Source organism: Cetorhinus maximus, chromosome 16 (genome assembly GCF_964194155.1).
Source record: "Cetorhinus maximus chromosome 16, sCetMax3.hap1.1, whole genome shotgun sequence".
Lineage (NCBI taxonomy): Eukaryota > Metazoa > Chordata > Chondrichthyes > Lamniformes > Cetorhinidae > Cetorhinus > Cetorhinus maximus.
The window spans coordinates 27,307,689-27,333,004 of record NC_135894.1 but is presented as its reverse complement, the minus strand read 5'-3'; the positions used below and the strand labels follow the sequence as shown (position 1 = coordinate 27,333,004).

Sequence of the window (25,316 nt, the reverse complement as noted above, 5' to 3'; positions counted from 1 at the left end):
GTAAATGTATTTTCTGCCAACTGTTTACCACAAATAGTGAGGCTAGACCTGCCAAGGTAACCAAACCTAACTTAATGATGATTGACCTTTCCACAAATGCCATTATAAACCTGGAAAGATATAGTTTATACAAATGTACAAACAATTCTGTGTTCCTTCATGTTAAAGAATTGGTTGAATACAGTCTCACCTGCTGTGACCTGATTGCTCCTAGTCTCGCTGTAAATAAAGGCATTCGGTATAATTAGGGGAGTGTGACTAATTGGATAACTTAAGGAGGGTTATACTTGCATTGGAGGCAGTTCAGAGAAGATTCACTAGGCTGATTCTTCGGATGAAGGAGTTGTTTTATAAGTGTTACAGACTGGGAGAAAGGTAAACTGAACTCCTGTTTTTCTCCTATTTCGTTTTTATCCTATTTTTCTCACCGTCCTGTCCCATTAACAGTGGTATTTTAATTTTTTTGAACGCTGTGGCGTGTTTCCCGAAACCCTCTGTTTGTGAAGTCAATTTTAAAGCGACTCGCAGCAAACTCTCTTTAGGGTTAACTCAGAAGTATTGTTTATTCATGTTCACTGAGCAGATTGTTCTGCTCATATTCACTGAGCAGAGAGTATGCATAAATGGTTCCTTTTCTGATTGGCATGATATGATGAGTGGAGTCCCGCAGGGGTCTGTTCTGGGGCTTCAACTTTTTACGATTTACATCAATGAAGGGAGTGATGACATGGTAGCTAAATTTGCAGATGACACAAAGATAGTTGTGAAAGTATGTTGTGAAGAGGACATGAGGTCGCAGATAGGTTGAGTGAGTGGACAAAGACCTGGCCAATGGAATTTAACCTGGGAAAATGTGAAGTTGTTCACTTTGGCAGGAAGGAAAAAAAAGGCAGAGTATTACTTAAATGGAGAACGGTTGCATAGCTCTGAGGTGCAGAGGAATCTAGGTGTTCTAGTACATGAGTCACAAAAAGTTAGTATGCAGGTACAGCCAGTTATTAAGAAGGCTAATGGAATGCTATCCTTTATTACGTGAGGGATTGAACATAAAACTAAGGATGTTATACTTCAGTTATACAGGGCATTGATGAAACTGCACCTCGATTACTGTGTGCAGTTTTGGTTTCCTTATTTAAGGAAGGATATAAATGCATTGGAGGCAGTTCAAAGGAGGTTTACTAGATTGATACCTGGAATGAGAATAGGGTGGACAGGCTGGGCTTGTTTCCACTGGAGTTTAGAAGAGTGAGGGGTGGTTTGATTGAAGTATATAAAATCCTGAATGGTCTTGACAAGGTGGATGTGGAAATGATGTTTCCTCTTGTGGGTGAGTCCAGAACTAAGGGGCACTGTTTTAAAATTAGGGTCTCCCTTATAGGACAGATATATAGATTCTTGTTAGGTAGGGGAGTCAAAGGTTATCAGGGTTGGATGGGAATGTGGAAATTGAAACACAAGAAGATCAGCCATGATCTTATTGAATGGCAGAGCATGTTCAAGGGGCAAAGGGTCTACTCCTGTTCCTATTTCTTATGTCCTTATGTTGGGACTGACCAGTCCCCAGGCCCTATTGGACTTCATCCTAGGGTCTTAAAAGAAGTGGCCAGTGAGATAATGAGACACTGGTTTTAATATACCAAAATCCCCTATTCGGGGAAGGTTCATTAGATTGGAAAATAGAAAATGTAGCTTCATTATTCAAAAAGGGAGATAGAAAGCAGCAAACTACAGGCCAGTTAGCTTAATATCTGTCAGGGAAAATGTTAGAAGCTATTATTAAAGAAGTTATAGCAGGCCACTTGGAAAAATTCAGGGTAATCTGGCAGAGTCAACATAGTTTTGTGAAAGGGAAATCATGTTTAACCAATTTATTGGAGTATTTTAAAGAAGTAACATATGCTGTGGATAAAGGGGAACCAGTGGATGTACTATATTTAGATTTCCAGAAGGCATTTGATAACGTGCCACATCAAAGGTTATTGGAAAGAATAAAAGCTCATGATGTAGAGAGTAACATTGTCATGGATTAGAAGATTGGCTGGCTAACAGGAAATAGAGGGTAGGCATAAATGGGTCTTTTTTTGGTTGGCAAGATGTAATGAGTGTTGTGCCATAGGGATCAGTGCTGGGCAACTTTTTGCAATTTTTTTACAAATGACTTGGGTGAAGGTGCCACAGGAACGATTGCTAAATTTGATGATGATACAAAGATAGGTAGGATAGTAAGATGTGAAGAGAGCACAAGAAGGCTACAAGGGGATATACGTAGGATAAGCGAGTGGGCAAAGACCTGACAAATGGAGTATAATGGAGGACAGTGTTTAATTTCCCATTTTGGCAGGAAAAATAAAAAAGGAGCATATTATCTAAATGGGAGATTGCAGAGCTCTGATGTACAGAGGCATCTAGGTGTCCTAGTGCATGAATTACAAAAGACTAATATGCAGGTACAGCAAGTAATTAGGAAAGCTAATAGAATGCTATTATTTATTTCAAGAGGAATGGAATACAAAAGAGGAGTTATGCTTTAGTTATACAGGGCATTGGTGAGACAACATCTGGAGTACTGAGAACGGTATTGGTCTCCTTATTTAAGTAAATGCATTGGAAGCAGTTCAGAGAAGGTTTACTAAACTAACACCTAGATTGGGCGGGTTGACTTGTGAGGAAAGGTTGGACAGGCTAGGCTTGTATCCACTGGAGTTTAGAAAAGCAGAGAGGCAACTTGATTGAAACATATAAGATCCTGAGGGGTCTTGACAGGGTCGATGTGGATAGGGTGTTTCCTCTTCTGGGACAATCTAGTACTAGGTGCCATGAATTCTTGGCACTCTCTTCCTCAAAAGGTGGTGGAAGCTGGGTCTTTGAATATTTTTAAGGCAGGGGTAGATAGATTCTTGATAAGCAAGCGGGTGAAAGGTTATTGAGGGTAGGTGGGAATTTGGAGTTGAGGTTACATTCAGATCAGCCATGATCTTATGGAATGGTGGAGCAGGCTCGAAGGGCCAAGTGGCCCACTCCTGTTCCTAATCCGTATGCTCATAGATTCATACATTTAAACCTGGGGATGGTCGTTGCAATTATATACACACACACGCAAGCATACTAGAAGGAGATAGGAAAGCAAAGAGCCTTACAACTAGGGATAACTTAAAACAAAAAAAAAGGAATATTAGTTCATGTGAATATTGAATCCACAATGTCAGAGTCCAATGTGTTACCATCCCAACTGATGTTAATACTGGGCAAGTCAGATCCCAGAGTGAAATGGGCATGATAGATCCTAGCTTTTTTTAGAAACTGTGGAGGTAAATTACTGAACAAATTCACAGGAGTCTGCTGATGAACATTTTAATGTGAAGAATAAAACATTTATTAAAACAAAAGTGAACTATATTACACTAGACAAAAAAGTTGGAAAAATCTCAATACAAACACAAGATGAATTCCTGCTATTCCTTTACCCCAGCAATATCTTTACAGACACACAAACCAGTGAAGAATTGCCACTAGTTTGACACAAAGGCTGCTCGCTTACGACTGGCACAGTTGCAAACGGTTTTCTTTTAGTGAACTCCTGAGCGTTCACTTGATGCTTCTCATCCGACTCGTATGTCTCCTCGAGACACCTGAAAGCCGCACTCTAAACTCTGTTTCTTCAGTTGTGGAGCAAACAAATGAGTTTCCTAAACTCCCATCTTCCAGTAGCACCTCTGCTAAACTGATCACTTTACTGAGCCCTGTAACTGATTATTCAGTTAACTACTGTCCCAATAGCCTTGTAGTTTTTCTTCTTGGAGAGCTTAAAATCCCTGCCTTCTCTCTCTGGCACACACAAATATAAATGACAGATGTGACCAAAGCAGATTCCATGGATTTCTCAACAACCCACCCACTCACATTGTGAGCCAACCAATCTCAATTAAACTTCACCTTTCTCAAGAGGATTTCCAATATCCACATTTGAAAATCTCACCTTGGATTTCTTTCCAAAAGTCGCTCCCACTCGAGCAGCTTCAACAGTGGTCCACCTGGCAGGGTTTCAATCTCTCCTTCCAAGATTCCTTTCCCCTGGATTTCCGAGTACACTCAGGTGTCACCTTCCAAGAACACATTCCGATCTTCGGCCAAGCCAAGCAGAACACCACTGCTTCAAAAAGATACTTCTATCCCAACAGCCTGTAGCACAGATTCACCAACCTTTGGCTGCCTTCGTGGATCTTCAGGGCTTCTCTCAAGCCCACTTCACTTCACTTCAAGTCTGCTCACTCCAACTCTTTCTTTAACTCGGAGCCTATTTCTCTGCTCCTTTCCTTTAGCTTAACTTAACATTTAAGTTAAGCTGTCCCGTCTTTGAACCTTAGTTGGGACCACCTCCTGGGACCTTCATGTCCCCCACCTATGCTCTGCTCGGGACACCTACTTGGCCATGGCACCCAGGTGCAGGCCATCTGACTTGCTTTTCATGCCATTTGCCCTTCCTTGCTTCTGTGCTGTAGCATAGGACCAGTTCCTGGCCTGAAGAGGGTAAAGTAAATGAACTACACATATGCGGCCATTTCCCAGCTGGTGTATGCTCAAAAGGCCAGAGGCTCGCCAGGAACTGGAGTTCCCAACCTCCGACTTCAGATTAAGGTAAGTATTTGTGTTTCATCACAAATGAGTGTTCCTTTCTTCATGTAGGAGTTATAAGTTCAGGTTTATTCAGCTAGCTGAAAGCAGGAGTTGGCTGAATTCCTTCAAAGTTTCAAGATGAAGTTTGTATACAGAGACTTGGTCCGCTTTACAGGCGATGACAGGAATCTTCCAGAGAACCAGGCTTCAAGGAGGTTTAGATGTGAGGCAGGCTTTGTTGTCAGCCTGGAGTCCTACTTTGGTTTTGCCAGGCTTGATGTTAACAGTAGATAGTCTGGATATGCAACATTAAAACTTGCCAAAGGACCTTAGTTTATGTGGTGTTATCCATTGGTGAATGAGTTTCAGATTAACAATCAGTTTCTGTGTCTCTGGTCAAAATCCATTGTTCACCTTAGGAGATAGATGATGGCTATTAGCACTTCTGCAGATATAATGAGTTGCAATGGCTCTTTGTCCTTGTTACAAGTCCAGGCTCTGGAGATGCACCATCTGCTACTCCCCTTGATTGATTGTAATTGGTCCACATCATGATTTCTTTCATGTCTTATGGGCATGACGTGAGGAAAGGTTAAGAGGTTGGGCCTATACTCATTGGAGTTTAGAAGAATGAGCGGTGATCTTATTGAAATATATAAGATTCTGAGGAGATTTGACAGGGTAGATACTGAGAGGATGTTTTTCCTCATGGGGGAATCTAGAACTAGGGGACATAGTTTCAAAATAAGGGGTCTCCCTTTAAGATGGAGATGAGGAATTTCTTCTCTCATATTGTTGATAGTCTTTGAAATTCTCCAGGGAGCAGTGGAGGCCAACTCACGGCTGAGTTAGGGATTTTTGATCGACAAGGGAGTCAAAGGTTATCGAGGACAGGCAGGAAACTGGAGTTGAAGGCACAATCTGATCAGCCATGATCTTATTGAATGGTGGAGATGGCTCGAGGGGCCGAACGGCCTACTCCTCCTCCAATTTCTTATGTTCTAGGGCTGAACATTGAAAGATAAAGAAGCCTTTCAGAAGAATGGGAGATGAACTAGAATGATATTCCAGTCCAGTGGCCTGAGTAATCTGATTAAAAGAGAAGCAGGTTACTAGATGATAAAATAATTTTAATGAGACAATGGATAGTCAAATCAAATGTGAATGGCCCATTCAAGGAAAAGAGTGGCGAAATGGAAGAAATTGGAGAAAAACAAAGAGAAAACCTGCAGATATGGGTCAGCAATGTGATGGATGTAATTTTTGATAATGTGTTATGGACTTGTGCCCTACTCCCAGAAACTTGAACAAACTGACATGTCAGTGCAGTACTGAAGGTGTGCTGCCTTTTGGATTAAACATTAAACCAAGTTTAAACGTTGTTGTCAATGACTATCTGCTGTCTCAGGTGGACATAAGAGATTTCATGGTACTATTTAGAAGAAGGGCAGTGGAGTTAACCCTGGTGTCCTGGCCAACATTTATCACTCAATCAGCACTATCAAAATACGAACGTACGAAATAGGAGCAGAAGTAATCCATTAAGCCCTTGAGCCTGCTCTGCCATTCGATAAGATTATGGCTGATCTGTTAGTCTTCCGAGTTCCACATTCCTATCTACCTCAATAACCTTAGGTTCTTGTTAGGCAAGGGAATCAATCTACCTCTGCCTTAAAAATATTCAGTGAGGCAGAGAGTTCCAAAGTTGCACAACCCTCAGAGAAAAAAATTGTCCTCATCTCTGTCCTATAAGGGAGACCGCTAATTTTAAAACAGTGTCCCTTAGTTCTGGACTCACCCACAAGATGAAACATCATTCCCACATCTACCTTGTCAAGACCATTCAGGATTTTATATACTTCAATCAAGTCACCCTTCCTTCTTCTAAACGTCATTGGAAACAAGCCCAGCCTGTTCAATCTATTCTCATAAGACAGCCCACTCACTCCAGGTATCAGTCTAGTAAACTTCTTCTGAACTGCCTCCAACATATTTACATCCTTCCTTAAATAAGGAGACCAAAACTGCACACAGTATTCTAGATGCAGTCTCACCAATGCCCTGTATAACTGAAGCATAACATCCTTTTATGTTCAATTCCTCTTCTAATAAACGATAGCTTATTGGCCTTCTTGATTACACGCTGTACCTACGTACAAACTCTTTGTGTCTCATGCGTGAGAACACCTAGATCCCTCTGCACCTCAGAATTCTGCAGTCGTTCTCTGTTTAAGTAATACTCTACTTTTGTATTCTTCCTGCCAAAGTGAACAACTTCATATTTTCCCACATTATACTCCATTTGCCAGGTTTTGCCCACTCCTTCAACTTATCTACATCCCTCTGCAAACCCTTTGTCTTCTTCACCGTATACTTTCCTACCCATCTTTGTGTCATCTGCAAATTTAGCTACTATACGTTCGCTCTCCTCATCTACGCCATTGATGTAAATTGTAAAAAGCTGAGACCCCAGCACAGACCCCTGTGGGACTCCACTTGTCACATTCTGCCAATCAGACAAAGACCCATTTATGCATACTCTTTGTTTTCTGACAGCCAGCCTATCCCCTATCCAGGCTAACATGTTACCCCCTACACCATGAGCTTTTATTTTCCGCAATAAGCTTTCATGTGGCATCTTATGAAATGCTTTCTGAAAACCCAAGTACAGTACATCTACAGGCTCCCTTTTATCCACCGCACATGTTACTTCTTCAAAGAATCCTAATAAATTGGTTAAACATGATTTCCCTTTCATAAAACCATGCTGACTTTTCTGGATTAACACCAACACGTCTGCTACCTCAATAGCCACCTCTTTTAAGACCCTGGGATGAAGTCTATCTGGACCCGGAGACTTGTCAGCCTGCAGCTCCATCAGTTTGCTCAGTACTGTTTCCCTAGTGATTGTAAGTTCACCAAGTTCCTCTCTCCCCATCACTTCCCAATTTACAGCTGTTACTGAAATGTTTTTTATATCGTCTACAGTGAAGCAAAATATTTGTTTGTTTCATCCGCCATTTCCTTATTATCTACTATTAACTCCCCACTGTCTAGAGGACTAGCACTCACTTTACCTACTCTTCCTGTTGAAATACCATTAGAAACTCTTGCTATCTGTTTCTACATTTCTAGCTAGCTTCCTCTTAATTTCTTTCTCCTGGTGAACCTTTGTCATTCTCTGCTGTTTTTTATATTCTGACCAATCATCTGACCTGCCACTCATCTTTGTGCAGTTATATGCTATTTCAATAAGTTTTATGCTTTCCTGAACTTCTTTAGTTAACCACGAGTGGCAGGTGCTCCCATTTGAATTTTTCTTTATAGTAGGAATATATTTATTCTGAGTATTCTGAAATATACCCTTAAATCTCTGCCACTGCTTCTCCATTGATCTATCCCCTAGCCTAGTATCCCAGTTCACTTCAGCTAGTTCAGTTTTCATGCCCACATAGTTGCCCTTATTTAAGTTTAAAATACTAGTCTTAAACCCACTCTTCCTCCTTTCAAACTGGATGTAAAATTCAGTCATATTGTGGTCGCTGCTACCTAGGGGTGCCTTTACTCTGAGGTTGTTAATTAGTCCTGTCACATTACACAATGCCAAGTCTAATATAACCTGCTCTGCGGTTGGTTCCAGAATGTGCTGCTCTAAGAAACTATCTCGAAAGCATTCTATGAAGCCCTCATCCAGGTTACTACTGCCAATCTGATTTTTCCAGTTTATATGTAGGTTAAAATCACCCATGATTATTGCCGTTCCTTTACCACAAGCACCCAATATTTCTTCTTGTATACCTTGTCCTGCATTGTGGTTACTGTCAGGGGACCTATAGATCATTCCCACTAGTGACTTCTTTCCCCCACTATTCCCTATCTCCACCCAAACCGATTCTATACCCTGATCTCCTGAACCAAGGCCATCTTTAACTATTGCACAAATGCCATCCTTGATTAACAGTGCTACCCCTCCACCTTTACCTAGCTTCCTATTCTTCTTAAATATCATATTCTCCTCAATGTTCAGGACTCAATCCTTGTTGTCCTGCAGCCATGTCTCTGTAATGGCTATCAGATCGTATTTATTTACTTCAATGCGCGCTATCAAATTGTTTATTTGTTATGAATGCTATGCGCAGTCTGATGCAGAGCCTTTAATTTAGTCTTTTTGTTATCTTTGTACATCTAGTCTTGAGTCTTGACTCTTTGTACATTCTTAGGTGTTTCTCTGTTCCTTCCTGTCATTCTCCAACCCTCATTTCTCATATTACTATTTTCCTCTCTTACCTGATCTCTACCCTTTGATACACCACATCTTTCCACATTTGATCCCTTGCCCCCACTATGTAGTTTAAAACCCTCTCTACTTCCCTAGTTATGCGGCTTGCAAGAACATTGGTCCCAGCCTGGTTCTGCTATAGACCGTCCCAACAGTACAGCCCGCATTTTTCCCAGTACTGGTGCAGTGCCACACAAACCGGAACCCACTTCTCCCCACACTAGTCTTTGAGCCACATATTCACCTCTCTAATTTTATGTACCCAATGCCAATTTGCACGCGGCTGAGATAAGAATTCAGAGATTATAACCTTTGAGATTCTGTTTTTCAATTTAGTGCCTAGCTCCTCATGCTTTCAATGCAGAACCGCTTTCCTAGTTCTACCTATGACATTGGTACTTACTTGGACCATGACAACTGGATCCTCCCCCTCCTACTGCATGTTCCTCTCCAGCCCTAAGTAGATGTCCCAAACCTTGGCACCGGGCAGGCAACACGGCCGTCTGGACTCTCGCTCCTTGTTACAGAGAACAGTGTCAATCCCCTTCACTATACTGTCCCCTACTATCACTATGTTCCTTTTTGCTCCACCCGTTTGAATGGCTTCCTGTACCGCAGTGCCATGGTCAGTTTGCTCATCAACCCTGCAGCCCCTGTTCTCAACCAAACAAGCTGAGACACCCTCAAACCTATTGGACAATTGCAAAGGCTCACGCTCTTTTACTCCGGCCCGCTGGGTCCCCTTACTTGCCTCACTTGCAGTCATACCCTCCTTTCCCTGACCACTGACCAAATCAGAAGACCCTGTGCTAAGTGGTGTGACTGCCTCCTTGTACAAAGCAGCCAGGTAACATTCCCACTCCCTGATGTGTCGCAGAGTCTGCTCATTATCTCATTATCTGCTCATTATCTCATTACCGTTTGTGGGATCCTGCTATGTGCACTTTGGCTGCTGTGTTTCCCTATATTAAAGCTGATTATACTTCAAAAATACTTAATTGGCTTTGAGCTGCCTTAGGATGTCTTGAGGTGATAAACTTTATATAAATGCACAACTTTTTTCTTTTTTGAACTATGCTGAGACCAGTCTGTTTTACTAACAATCTGGAAATGGCAAACTAAATTTTAAGAACCTTTAGTAGGAGAGTAAAGCTGAAGGAGTAACAGTGATGTGATGCAAGATATCAGCCATTGTCCAATCATTGATCAATCAACAATCCCCTGCTACATTGAAGTGTGTGAAACCTGCCTGATAAACAGAATGTAATTTCTGCAAAAAATAAATGCTTTGGAAGCTTTTCATCTTGCACACATCAGGACAGGTGCAAGAATACCAAATTTGAAAGGGAACAAGAAGTTATACTGCATGGAAAAGGGTCCTAATTGTTTGGCAAGTGGACTGTGGTCGAGGTGTTGCCATGAGGAATGCACCAGGGAACAATTGTCCCCATGCTTTTGTTTAATGGGAAAAGGTGCAATGTCTAGACATATTCTTTCTGTTTGCAGATGACAGGGCCTGCGTCTGAATATATGTAGCTTCTAGCAAGCACAAGCGAGCCACGTTGTGAGCCGACTGATAATCTTAACTTGGTTGTTAGTGTAATTTTTAGCACGCTTGGGATTGTTCAGTAAGTACTGTCCAATCACTGAATCACATCTAATGTTGGATACTGATGTTCTGAGCTTTGCAACCACGGGCTGGTTGAGTATGGTCTGTATGCCTGTTCTGAGCAGCCGAAGGGGTATGTTGTTTGATACGATCCAGCAATCATTGCGACGAACGGCTGACATACCTGGCATCACATCGGCACTGCAATTCATTTACCACATTACTCAGTTGTATAGCAAGCAGAATGTCTTTTTGGCTTGACAGCAGCATTCTGTTCGTGGAGAATACCACTTGTGTTACTACTGCATATTGGCAATGTGAAACAGCTAGCTCCCTGTAGTTGTGGAAATGCAATCCAGAACTCAGCCTTCAGCACAGGAAGAAACCCGCCCCAGTCCTGAGCAATGAGCCTGCACACAGCTGTCTGAATTGCTGTAAGGTGAAAATAACTACTTTTGCTAACAAACCTAACCAGCTTAACTAGAAGCTTGAGAAGTCATGTGCATTCTGTGCTGTACTGGTTGGTAGCCTTCATGCTGATGATGCTGTAAATTTCCGTGATGCTGAACCTGTTGGTTACAATCTGTGATTGTGCTAGGCTGATGAGAAGCTTCACGTTCTTACAATGTGAACCAATTCCACTGCAGAGCAATTTGGAAGGAGATTTTTGCTGAAGAAGGAAATATCACTCTACTGTTTGCATTAACTGAGGGAATCCAACACTTAGGAAACTTGGCAGCAGTGGAGTCCAGATGAACTTACCATAAATGGAATAAAAGCAGTTAGCAACAATGTCGATTGGGGCAATGAAGCTACCAACTAAAGTGAGCATGCTGTGTTTTGTGACTTTATGCCAAATTCTAGGGAGGGGATGTGAACCTGTTGAGGGTGCTGGCTGAATTCCTTGAACCTGTCTCAAACCTCTTCCATGGCCTTTATGATCATGTAAGTGACCTGATGTCCCTAATGCAGCACAACAGAAATTGTGGGGAATTGGAGCATTCTGACACAGTTGTTTTCTACTGTGATGCCCTTGCAGTTATAGTCATTATATGCCAAATGACACACTATACAGTCTCATTGTAACTATGTACTCCAATGGAAAGGTTTAACTCCTTCACGTTCCTGTCCATTATTTTTCAAAATTGATGATTAAATCTTACAGTGAAGCAGTAGGAGAAATGTTGGTTTGCTTTGATGTTTTCATGTCTTCCAGTAAACTTTAAAAAACTCCGTAAGGTGGTAAAGAGATCTAGGAGCTTATTAGAGACTATGAATGTCTATGAAAGAACAGAAATATAAATTGATTTTTAGGTACAGTGTAGTTTTTAATTTTGATGCATCTGTGTTTTGTCACAATCAGGGCTCTACCAATTATGTATGCAGTAGCCCTGGATCTGCGGATCTTTGCAAATAATGTGAGTATTGCTCTGTTTATGGGAATCTATTAAATGCTTATTAGCAAATGGACCAATGGCTGTCACTTCCAAACTGGAAAAGTGTCCAGTCAACCTCAAATTACACTGAAAAGGTAAAGTACTTCAAACAGGTTTAACAAGCCGTTTCATGCCACGACTATTCAGTGGTATTTTCCACTAATAGCAGCATTCTATCAGTCCAGAAAGACATTCTGCCTAGTACACAATTAAGCAACATCACGTATGAGTTTCAGTGCCAGTGTGATGCCAGGTTCGTAGGCCGTACTTCCCGACGATTGGCTGATTGAATCAAACCAGATGTTCCTCTGGTCTTTGTAACATGCAGAGTACAGACTATACTCAAGCTGCCCGCAGTTGCAAAACCCAAAACAAAATGTCTACTGTTAGATGCAATTGGGCAGCACTTGCTGAATAATTCTGAGTGCACTAATAGCTATACTAACAACCAATTTAAAATAATCAGTCAAGCTCTTAACTTGACTCATTTACGCTTTCTAGAAGTAACATACAGTCATACACAGGGATCTGTTCTTTGCAAACAAAAGGAATATATTTGAGCCTTGCGAATTTTTTTGAAAAACCTGGAAACATAGGGAACCTATAGTTTTCCGTTGCTTTCTTAGTGGGAACGTCTCAGCCAATCATAGTTGACTTGCCAACCAATCAGTACCCTTTTTCACCTGTCGTATAAATTCTCGTGATTGTTTGAAATTTGGCTTTCTTGCACTTGTCCTGATGAGTATAAGGCAAAAAGCTTCTGCAGCATGCCTCTCTTCTCAGCAATACCTCACACCTCTTTCCCATCCCCCCCCCATATCTCTTGCCCAAAGTCTTAAATCTGGTTCCTCTAGTCCTTGTACGATCAACTAATGGGAACATCTTTTTCTTTGTTTACCATATTTAAACCTGCATAATATTGTACACCTCTATCAACTCTCCCTTGCTCCGAGGAAAGCAACCCCAACTTCTTCAACCTGGCCTTGTAGCTAAATTCCCTTTATCCATGGAGCCATTCTGGTAATTCTACTCTGCACCCTCACAAGGACCTTCACATTCTTCTTAAAGCATGTTGACTAGAACTGGACACAATAGTCTAGAGCTTTATAAATGTTCAGCATAACTTCCCTGCTTTTGTACTCAATACTCCTGTTTATGTAGCCCAGTATCCCTTAAGCTTTGCTGACATCAATATGTCTTCCCACCCTCCAACAAACCACGGTTCCTCTATCTCTGCACAGTCTTTCGAACTGTGCTGTTATGTATATATAGAATCTCCCTATTACTTCTGCCACCTCACACTTCTCTCTATGCGGGTTAATTAAGAAAATACAGCAAATTATGTTTAACTAGCTTGCTTGAATTTTTTGATGAGCTAACAAAGAGGGTTGATGAAGATAATGCTGTTGATGTAATGTATGTGGACTTCCAAAAAGCATTTGATAAAGTGCCACATAACAGACTTATGTGCAAAGTTGGAGCTCATAGAATAAAAAGGACAGTAACAACATGGATACAAAATTGGTCGAGTGACAAGAAATAAAGATTAGTGGTGAATGGTTGATGTCGAAGTGGTGGAAGGTTTGTGGTGGAGTTCCCAGTGATCAGTGTTAGGACTCCTGATGGATATAAATTTCAAAATTTGGAGATGAACCATGAGGAGGATAGTGTAAAACTTCAAAAGGACATAGACAGGTTGGTGGAATGCGCAGACAAGCGAAGTATGAAATTTAATGCAGAGAAGTGTGAAGTGATTCATTTTGGTAGGAAGAATGGAGCGAGAGAGAGAGATAATATAAAATAAAGGGTACAATTTTCAAGGGCTTGCAGGAGCAAAAGGTGTATATGTGCATATCTTTGAAGGTGGCAAGACAGATTGAGAGTGTGGTTAATAAAGCACATGGCATCCTAGGCTTTATTTGTAGGGGTATAGAGTACAAAAGCAAGGAAGCTATATTAAACCTGTATAAAACACTGGTTTAGCCTCAACTGATCTATTGCATCCAGTCTGAGCACTACACTTTATGAAGGTCGTGAAGGCATGAGAGAGAGTGCAGAAAATATTCACGAGAATGGTTCCAGTGATGAAGAACTTCAGTTACTTAGAAAGACTGGAGAAGTTGGGACTGATCTTCTCCTTGGAGAAGAGGAGGTTGAAAGAAGATTTGATAGTATTCAAAATCACGAGGGGCCTGGACAGAGTAGATAGGGATAAACTGTTTCCATTGGTGGAAGGATCGAGAACCAGAGGGCACAGATTTAAGGTGATTGGTAAAATGGAGAAAATGGACATGAGGAAAAACTCTTTCAATGCATCAAGTGGTTAGGATCTGGAATGTACTGACGTATAATGTAGTGGATGCAGGGCCAATTGAGGCTTTTAAAAGGGAATTGGATCATTATTTGAAAAGGAAAAAAGTGCAGGGTTGTGGGGAAAAGATAGGAGAGTGGCAGTCATTCAATTACTCCTTCAAAGGATCCACATGGACACGAGAGGCCGAATAGCCTCCTTATGTGCTGTAACAATTCTCTGATTCTAAATTCCATCTGCCACTTGTCTGCCCATTCTGCTAGCCTATCTGTTGGTGTCATTCTCACTGTTTGCCAACACTTCCAAGTTTAGTACCATCAGCAGATTTTGAAATTTTGCTCTATATGCCAATATCCAAGTTGTTTATATATCAAAAAAAACAGTGGCCTTAGCACTGACTCTTTGGGAACACCATTGTCTACCGCCCTCCAGTCTGAAAAACAACCATTTACCACAGCTTGCTGTTTTCTGTCTATAAGCCCATTTTTTTTTAATCTAAGCTGACCCATCCTCCGATTCCTTGAGCCTTAATTTTGTTAAACAGCCTTTCATGTGGCAGTTTGTCAACACTTCCTTAAAAGCCATGTAGACAACATGCACCACATTCTCTTCATCAACTATCTCTGCTCCTTCAGATTGATCCTGGTCATTGAATTGTTTCTATTTGTATGCTTTCTGTTTAGTCCATGCTATTAAAGTTTGAGTTGCATGATGAAAGTCATTGACACCCAGTGCTGAATACAGTAGTCCGGCTTGGCTGATAAAAGCCTCTGTTAGTTGTGTGAAACCAGATCGTGTGCACAAGAGTTAGCTTGCAACACTTAAAAGTGTCCAATGAAAAAGTATTGCACTGCAATGGAGGCCACAGATTTAGTACAAGTGCAATGATAACCAGAGATGTATCATCAGAAACTATTAACATGATTTTTATTTCCTCTCCCCACCCCATTTTGTGACCAGGCTGACCAACAGCTCGGGAAGAAAGGAAAGGGCAAGATTGGAGATATGTTGGAAAAAGCTGCTGAACTACTGATGAGTTGTTTCCGGGTCTGTGCCAGTGACAAGTAGGTGTTTTAACAGCTTGTTTTTATCATTATATTGACACTAGGTACGGTACTACTTCAGCCCAGGATTTAAAACTAACTCCCATGCCCTCCTATGGTAAGAAATTTTCTGTAATTAGTCAAATTTTTTAAAATCGTAACTAACAGCAAACAAGAAATAGTGCAAATTTATCTGATTTGCATAACTGAGGACAGGGCTACAGTTTCACAGCCACACCCGGTGCTCTTAGAGCACTAAATCTAACATGGAACTGCTTCGGATTTCAGAATTCCATGGTTAAATCTTCAGACCAGCGATTCCCAAATGTTCTGTCTTCATGGGCCACGTAAGTGTGTAACATGGAGAAGGTGTGTAGCACGGTGTGTCAGGGATGTACAAAGGATAGGTACATAGCATGGAATTTAGTGGGCATATACAAGGAATAGGTGCATAGCATGGAGTGCCAAAGACATGTAAAAAGGACTGGTGTGTGCCATTGAGTGTTGCAACATCTACAAAGGATAGGTGTATATCATGGAGTGTTAGGACAAAGTTTAAATCCATTTTCTGTTAATTTTCCTATTTCCCAAGCTGTTGATACTAAAGGACCTTGGGGTTCTGATTTAGGATTTATTTGAATGGGGTGGGGGAGAAGTTCCAGCCAACAAACCTCTCCAGACATCCAGGTCCACACAATTTAGGAAAGGCAAACACAAGTGCAAGTAATAATAAGTTGTCTGACCTTTATGGGCTGTATGAGGTCCATAGACTGTAGTTTGGAACTCCTGCTTGATAGTAACATTTCATGTGCCTGTTTTTGACTGTAATCTCGCCGTTGTCACCGTTTCTTTTTAAGGCACTATTTTTTGCTTTCATTGTGTACAAAATGAATGGTGAATAAATGTTTCCCATGTCCAAATACAGCAAAACCTGGACAATATCCAGGCTTGGGCTGATAAGTGGCAAGTAACATTCGCACCATACAAGTGCCAGGCAATGACCATCTCCCAACAAGACAGAATCTAACCATCGGCCCTTGACGTTCAATGGCATTACCATCACTGAATCCCCCACTATCAACATCCTGGAGATTACCATTGACCGGAACCTGAACTGGACTAGCCATATAAATACTGTAGCTACACGAGCAGATTAGAGGCTAGGAATCCTGCGGTGAGTAACTCACCTCCTGACTCTTCAAAGCCTGTCCACCATCTAGAAGGCACAAGTCAGGAGTGTGATGGAATCGTCTCCACTTGCCTGGATGAGTGCAGCTCCAACAACACTCCAGAAGCTTGACACCATTCAGGACAAAGCCCGCTTGATAGGCACCCCTTCCACAAACATTCACTCCCTCCACCATAGATGAACAGTGGCAGTAGTATGTATCACCTACAAGATGCACTGCAGAAACTCACCAAGGTTCCTTAGATAGCACCTCCCAAACCCACAACCACTACCATCTAGGAGGACAAGGGCAGCAGATAGATGGGAACACCACCACTTCCAAGTTCCCCTCCAAGCCTCTCACCGTTCTGACTTGGAAATATACCAATGTTCCTTCACTGTCACTGGGTCAAAATCCTTGAACTCCCTCCCTAACAGCACTGTGGGTGTATCTACACCACAGGGTTCCAGAAGGCAGCTCACCACCACCTCCTCAAGGACAGTTAGGGATGGGCAATAAGAGTTGGCCCAGCCAATAAAGCCAACATTGTGTAAATGAATTAAAAAAACAAAAAATTATCTGCAGGTTAAGCTGCTATGATGGTTTCTCACCCCCCCTGCTACAGTCTTGTGTATGGCACACTAACTATAAGTGTCACATTGCCTGTCATGTTTTTCTGTCATAATTAAACTTACCTATCTGTTTTACTAACTTATGAGTCATCTATTAATGATCTCCAAAGCAGGTAGGGACTGTGGCCTAGTTACAGCTGAGCTTTCTTGTTGGTCTCAATGCTTTGCATCTTGGAACAGCTAAAGTATGCCCCTTCCCTGATGCCGTCTCCCATGGCTACGGTTCTGCCCCACATTGTAAGCAGCCCCCAATATGATGTTGACTGACATTTCTGCATTCTTTTTTAAAAGAAATGGTTTGTCAGCTCAGTCTTAGTGGGGACTTTAATTACTTGAATATAGATTGGGATAGAGGTAGTGTAAAGGGCAGAGAGGGGAAAGCATTGTGTTCAGGATAATTTTCTACAGCAGTACATGTCCAGTCCAACAAGAAAGGAGGCACTGCTAGACCTGGTTCTTGGAATTGAGGTGGACCAAGTAGATCAAGTGTCAGTGGGGGAACATTTAGGTGATCATTGTATCATAAGGAGTAGGATGATGGTAGAAAAGGACAATGGATAATCAAAAGTAAAAATAATTAACTGGGGTAGAGCCAACTTCAATGGAGCAAGATGGAGCTCGGCCGGATACACTAGAACCAAAGGTTCATGGGAAAAACTGTAGCTAAACAATGGCCACCTTCAAAGAAGAAATGGTTCGGGCACAGTCAAGATATATTCCCTCAAAAGGGAAAGATAGGTCAAACAAATCCAGAGCTCCCTGCATGAAAAAAGAAATAGAAAATTAAGATAAAGAAGAAAAATTGTGCTAATGACAGGTGTCAGATGAAAATACAATTGAGAACCAGGCTGAATACAGAAGGTTCAGAGGGGAGGGGAAAAAGAAAATAAGAGAAGCGAAGAGGGTTTATGAGAAAAAATTGGCAGCCAATATAAAGGGGAATCCCAAAGTCATCTTTAGGCACAGTAATAGTAAGAGAGTGGTAAAAGGAGGAGTAAGGCTGATTAGGGACCAAAAAGGTGACTTACACATGGAGGAAGGGGGCATGGCTGAGGTGTTAAATGAATACTTTACATCTGTCTTTATCTAGGAAGCAGATGCTACTCAGGCCATAGTGACAGAGTAAACTCTGTCACTAGAAGGTTCAAAATTGTTCAGGAGGGGGTATTGGATAAACTGTAGGTACTTACAGTTGAGAGGGCACCAGGACCAGATGAGATGCATCTAAGGATATTGAAGGAAGTGAGAGTGGAAATTGCTGGGGCACTGGCTATAATCTTTCGGTCTTCTCTAGACTCAGGGGAGGTGCCAGAGGACTGGAAAATTGCAAACGTTATGTCCTTGTTCAAAAAAGGCTGTAAGGATAAGCCCAGCAATTACAGACCAGTCAATTTGACTTCGGTGGCTGGGAAGCTTCTAGAAACAATTACTCGAGATAGAATTAATAATCACATTGAAAAATGTGGGTTGATTAGGAAGAACCAGCATGGATTTCTTCAGGGAAAATTGGGTTTAACTAAGTTGCTGGAGTTTTTTGAATAGGTAACAGAGGGTTGATGAGGGTAATGCTGTTGATGTGGTGTACATGGACTTCCAAAAGGCATTCGATACAGTGCCACACAACAGACTTGTGAGAAAAGTTATAGCTCATGGAATAAAAGGGACAGTAGCAACGTGGATATAAAATTGACTGAGTAATAAGAAACAGCGGGTAATGATTAATGGATATTTTCCAGACTGGAGTAAGGTTTGTCGTGGAGTTCCCCAGGGGTTGGTATTGGGGCTCTTGCTTTTCCTGATCTGTATTAATGATCTAGATCTTGGTGTGCAGGGGCTAATTTCAAAGTTTGCAGGTGCTACAAAACTTGGAAACATTGTAAACTGTGAGAAGGACAGTATAGAACTTCAAAAGGACGTAGACAAGTTAGTGGGCAGGTAGGCAGTAGATGAAGTTCAATACAGAGAAGTGTGAGGTGATCCATTTGATAGGAAGAACCTGGAGAGACAATATAAAATAAGGGGCACAACTCTAAAGGGTGTGTAGGAGCAGAGGGACCGGGGTTTATATGTGCATAAGTCATTAAAGGCGGCAGGACAGGTGGAGAGGGCAGTTATTAAAGCATACAGTATCCTAGGCTTTATTAATAGTGGCATAGAATACAAGAGCAAGGAGGTTATGCTGAACTTGTATAGGACACTAGTTAGACCTCAGCTGGAATATTGTGTACAGTTTTGAGCGCCACACTTTAGGAAGGATCTGAATGCATTGGAGAGAGTGCAGAAGAGGCTTACAATAATGGTTCAAGGGATGAGAAACTTCAGTTATGAAGATAGATTGGAGTAGTTGGGACTGTTCTCCTTGGAGAAAAGAAGGCTAAGAGATTTAATATAGGTGTTCAAAATCATGAGGGGGCTGGACAGATTAGATAGGGAAAAACTGTTCCCGCTCTCATAAAAGGATCAAGAATGAGAGGGCACAGATTTAAAGTAATTTGCAAAAGAAGCAAATGCAATGCGAGAAAAAGTTTTTTCACACAGTGAGTGGTTCGGGTTTGGAATGCACTGCCTGGAAGTGTGGTGGAGGTAGGTTCAATCGAGGCATTCAAGAGGGTATTAGATGATTATTTGAATAGAAACAATGTGCAGGGAAAAGGCAGGAGAATGGCACTAGGTCATAATGCTCATTCGTGAGCTGATTCAGACATGATGGGCCGAATGGCCTTCTCTACCATGACAATTCTGTGATTCCTGTGTCACATCGCACTGTCTGACTTCCTTGGGAGAGGATTTTTAATATAATCTTCCACTTGTAACACTTTTTATGGATGAGGAAAATCCCAAGCCAGATCCTCTGAACAGTTCATTATGGATAAATGCAGCTTAATGGCATTTGTACTTTTCCAAGGTCTAAATGAAGAAGTACACTTTTTCATTTTGTCCATTTTGAGTAGACTAAGAAGCTCTTCCAGTTTGTGCTTCACAGATTTTGAATTCATTAAACAGCAGCAAAATGTCCTCAAATTTTATTTTTATCTAAACTTCTACAAAGCAGGAGCTGATTGTAATGTTCTACTCCGAACATAACGCACAGTGAAGAAATATGTCGTCATTCTGATAGTGAAAGGGAACTTTGGTTAGGGGACTCTTCTCATAATCTATTGATTTTTTTTTAATTGATAATTTTTTGGCTTTACTTTTTTTTTAAATGATCAAAATGATTTTACTGAATATTATCATTGCTTCTGAAAATAGCCGAGCTGGAATCGATGACTCGAAGAAGTGGGGAATGTTATTTCTCATCAATCAGCTGTTCAAAATATACTTTAAGGTAAGGAAAAAAATCCCTGTATTTACAGCTGTGTAACTGTACAACCAGTACTCACTGAATTGCCCCAATATCAATAGGGAGGCAAGGAGTGTTGAAGATAGCTGAAGAACCCAGTAAGGCTGGGGACGTAGAGATCCTGCCCAATCTAATGACAGGACTTCCTTACCATTCCCCTGTTAATATTGACATCTTGATCGATAACTGAGAGTGGCTAGGGACTCTTGGAGATGGGGGCGGTGTTGAGATCAGCCATCAGGGCTGTAAGGGGCGGTCGCAAAGCGGGGCCGGGGGCCCACTCCTCCTCCTCCTGGCCCACAAGGAGTGCCGGAAAAGGCACTTGCCTTGTGGAATTGACAGTATCAGCCTCCCTTTGACTGCCAATTTTCCTGAATCCGAGCAACAGCAATGTATTTTAAATCGAGATTCTAATTGCCCTTTAGGAACTTCATTTAAATAATGTTAGGTAAGCACCCAGTCTCCATCTAGACACTCGTGACACTGTGATATCTGCTACTGCAAAAGACAGTGAGTGAGAAGTTGGGGGTGTGTTTCCCATATTTGAGTTGTTAACCCTTTCACACCCGTAGGCATTTGGGGTTGGGTTTACTATCAAGACCAATGCCTCAGTGGGATGTGAGCTGTCATCAGAGTACGTGCACCAGCTCACACATTATTACCTATTGTGTTAGTCCACATGTTATTGGACATGTTTACCTGGCTTGCCTTGTTTACTCAGTCAAGCACTGCGCTGACAGGTCTCATAGGTTAATCAACAATAGTCCATTCAACACTTTATTCCTCTTCTGATCACTTGTACATATTTACATTAAACTGTATCTGTCATCCCCTGGCCTAATTATTTAATGGCTCCAGTGGTGCTGTAAAAATGGTGGCAGGTTAATGTTGTGTTTTCTGCATTTCACTTTTTAACCCATAACTTATTGGTGGTGATAGCAAGGCCAATATCTCTAAGAGACTGACTGCTCTGTGTGTATATATAGGAATAGAACTGGATTATTTGAACTCCACTAGAAATTCGTATTTGGTATTACTTGGTATTCTAACCATTTTCCAACAGATCAATAAACTCCATCTGTGTAAGCCCTTAATCAGAGCAATTGACAGCTCCAGTCTAAAGGATGAGTACAGCATGGCACAAAGGGTGACATACAAGTACTATGTTGGGAGGAAAGCCATGTTTGACAGTGATTTTAAGCAAGGTGAGGCACTCCTATAACCCGGTACTGGGTAGGCTTATTATTCTACAGTATCTGTTTACAGGCATTTTAGATTGCTCTATTCAAAAACAAAGTTGTGTTTATTTATCTTATAGCTATTATCTTATTAGTTGTGTAAAGTACATCAAAAGGGAGAACACACAAAATATAAAGAGAACGTAAATCTGGCATGTAATGGCCAGGAAGTACACATGGACCAAATTTATATAAATTTTCTGTCCTCTTTTTGCAGCTGAAGAATATCTATCATTTGCATTTCGACACTGCCACAGGTCCAGCCAGAAAAACAAGCGGATGATTCTGATCTACCTGCTACCTGTGAAGATGCTCCTTGTAAGTAAGCCACATTGTGTAGCAATAATAAAACTAGTATCCAGGCATTTACATCTTAGGAGACAACAACTGTTTGAAAAAAACATTGATATTGGATGTTGAGAGGAATGCAGTTTTTGACACTACTTTTTGTGTTCAAGCCACATAGCAGAGGCTTGAGCGTGTAACCTAGACTGACACTCCAATGCAGTTGTGAAATGCTGTTTTTGGATAAGGCATTCAACCAGATGGATGTGAAAGATCTCGTGGTACTATTCAAAGAAGAGCAGTGGAGTTATCCCAGCGTCCTGATCAATATTTATCCCTCAATCCACATCACTTAAAGACAGATGATTTGGTCATTCACATCACATTGCTGTTTGTGGGAGTTTGCTATGTGCAAATTGGCTGCTGTGTTTCCTAAATTACAACACTGACTACAATTCCAAAGTACTTCATTAACTATAAACTGCCTTGGAATGTCCCGAGTCTATCCTTCTTTCCTTCCCTTTTTCTATTTCATTTCTTTCTTTTCTTTTAACACAATACATTTATTTTACAGGGCCACATGCCAACAGTCCAGCTTTTACGAAAATATGACCTTTTGCAGTTTTCTGATGTCACCAAAGCTGTTGGGTATGAATTTTATGATAATTTGTAAAGGAAACCTTGTAAATTAGTAGGCTTTGAATTTAATACCAGCTGGTAATGTGCTGGAGGATGATTCCTTGATTTGTTCAGTAATTCACTGGCAAATTTTAGTTGATGTTCAGACCTGCAGTCCTGCTGGTTGACTGTCTTTGCTTTGTTGGGCACTTGAGTTATCTAGCCTGGGTTCTGGTATAGATTTTATTATAGAAATCAAATTTATTCTTATGACAGTTATAACCACTAATGTACTTTGGAATAGATGCGTCAAAGGTAGTGTGAGGGAGTTTCAATGTAATGTTCTTTCCCTAACCAGGAATGTTAGTATTGTTGAAAAATGCATCAGTACAAAAGCACAAAAATTATGAAGCTCTGGTCAGACTCCATTTAGAGTATAGCATTCAGTTCTGAGCACCTTGACCCAGGAATTTTATATTGATCTTGGAGAAGGTGCAGTGCAGATTTATGTAGGTTGAAAGGGTTAAATTATAAGGAAAAATTGCATAGTCAAGCTTGTATTCCTTTGTATATAGAAGATTAAGGTGTGATGTAATTGAGGTGTTTAAAATAATTAAAGAATTTAATTGGTTAGAGAGAGGAAAACCATTTTCTGTGTAAGGGGAGTCCAGAACAGTGGTGGTAAAACCTTAAAATTAGAGCTAGGTCATTTGGCTGGGGCGAGGGGTGGGGAGCCGGGGTGGGGTGTTGTGGGTGGTGTTGGGTGAAATCGGGAAGCACTCTTCCCACAAAGGCTAGTGAAGATCTGGAACTCTAATTCCCAAAATGTCAGTCAAATAGAATGCTATATTGGGAAAGGTCTGGTCTAACCTCAGACATTTACCAGGCACAGGGTTTTTGGCAGTCTTCCCAATATTTAATTGTAATAAATTTTTGCTTATTCAATATTGGATGTCAGACAAGCAACATGAGAAATCAGAGACACTAGAGGGGTCAAGGGAGAGAATGGTAGAGCTGGGCATCATTAGCGTACTAATGGAACCTGATGAGCTTTTGGATGATGTTGCGAGAGGCAGCATGTAGATGAGAAATGGTGGATGTGGGGGCTAGGATAGATGTTTGACGTCACCAGAGGTAATGATGCCGGAGTGGGACAAGAAGCCATTTCAGAAGATTGCCCGACTTCCAACTGAACGAATAGGAATGGAATCAGGTGAGGGCAATCCTACCCATCCGACCAAGGGAGGAGGGGTGTTTCAGAAGGATGTTGTGGTCAACCCTGTCAAAGGCTCAGATAGAACAAGATGGATAAGGAGGGCTAATTTGCAATGCTCAGTCATCTAGGATGTCATTTGTGACACTGAGGGCTGTTTTCTCCTTTCCTCTCTTTACCTTTAGAATCTTTTTCAAAGCCCACACCTTGATAACCAAGCAGCCCATTGCCTCTCCTAGATGCTGACAATGACTCAACATCCATTGCACCCTCTCCACCCTCTAAAGTCCCTTGGGTGTTTTTAAGTGTTAATGGTGCTATATGATTAAAAACTGTTCTTATTATCATTGTTATCATTCTGGACATGGTGTAGCCCATTGAGCAAATTTCAAGCCAGTAATGGACATGGTCACTCTTATTGGTTGGAGATGGGCTGATATATGGGTTGAGTAAAGGTTTGTTTGGACCCAGTTCTGATGTGTAGTCTCCTTGTTATTAATTTTCTTTTGTTGTTTTTTTGTTTAATTAGTGAAGGGAACCTTCTTCTACTAAATGAAGCTTTGGCAAAACATGAGGCTTTCTTCATTCGCTGTGGAATCTTTCTAATACTTGAAAAACTGAAAATCATCACGTACAGAAATCTTTTCAAGAAAGTGTAAGTGCAAAATTTGATTCGCTGTCTGTTTGTGTCATGTGTGAACAGTCACAGTACTTCCTAATTAACCAGCAATTTTATATTTAATTCATTCTGTTCTTCTAGGTATTTACTGCTCAGGACACACCAGCTGCCACTCGATGCTTTCCTGGTTGCTCTTAATTTCATGCAAGTCGAGGGTGTTGACATTGATGAAGTTCAATGTATTTTAGCAAACCTCATCTACATGGTATGTGTTAGACCATCTTGATATTGCATATTGTCGTCTAATCCCTCGTTTTCAATTTATGAGGGAAATATAGGGCCGAATCTTCTGAGGAGTGGCAATCACTGTTGGATTGCCACTCCGCTTCTGTTAACTTCCCTTGCACCGGAGCTCCATATTTCTTGCCCAGACTTCTGAATTGGGCTTCCTCAGAATATGGAGCATAATGTGGAATGGGGGGAGGGTTTAGTTGGGTAGGGGTGTAGTCGGGTTGGGGAGTAGTGGTGGGTTTGGGGGGGTGGGGGTGGTGGGTGGGGTGTGGTGTGGGGGGGGGGGGGGGTCATCAGGGGGGTCAGTGGTATAGGTACCCAGAAGTTAGAATTGGTTTTAACCCTCCTAACTTTTCCTGAGTAACTATTCTGCTAAGTGAGTCGGAACCATCAAAGTCTCTAATTCGGAGGGTTCCAGACACATGGGAATTGCCCATTGGAAGTCTAAACTTCACAGGAAATTCCCGCATAGTCAGTGCGTTGGCACTTACAAGGGATCCCGTAGCACATCTTGGGGGGTACCTTTGGGGTATGACCATCCGGAGATTGGAAGCTCTGGGCCATAGATTACAAAATGTTCTAACTATCATTGTTAGATTTGATAAAAGTGCATTAA

At 41.4% G+C, this 25,316-nt stretch overlaps 1 protein-coding gene across 3 annotated transcripts in view; it reads left to right on the top strand.

Annotated features, from left to right (window-relative positions):
- The window catches only part of pcid2 (PCI domain containing 2), a 49,871-nt gene that overhangs the window by 22,744 nt on the left and 1,811 nt on the right, over positions 1-25,316 (top strand). For all 3 annotated transcript variants that reach the window (XM_078559560.1, XM_078559558.1, XM_078559559.1), the window contains 8 exons: positions 11,866-11,920; positions 15,210-15,313; positions 20,346-20,421; positions 21,500-21,641; positions 21,892-21,992; positions 22,534-22,607; positions 24,320-24,445; positions 24,551-24,674. In XM_078559560.1, the coding sequence (XP_078415686.1) occupies positions 11,866-11,920; positions 15,210-15,313; positions 20,346-20,421; positions 21,500-21,641; positions 21,892-21,992; positions 22,534-22,607; positions 24,320-24,445; positions 24,551-24,674 (802 nt within the window). The remainder of the gene's footprint in view (positions 1-11,865; positions 11,921-15,209; positions 15,314-20,345; positions 20,422-21,499; positions 21,642-21,891; positions 21,993-22,533; positions 22,608-24,319; positions 24,446-24,550; positions 24,675-25,316) is intronic.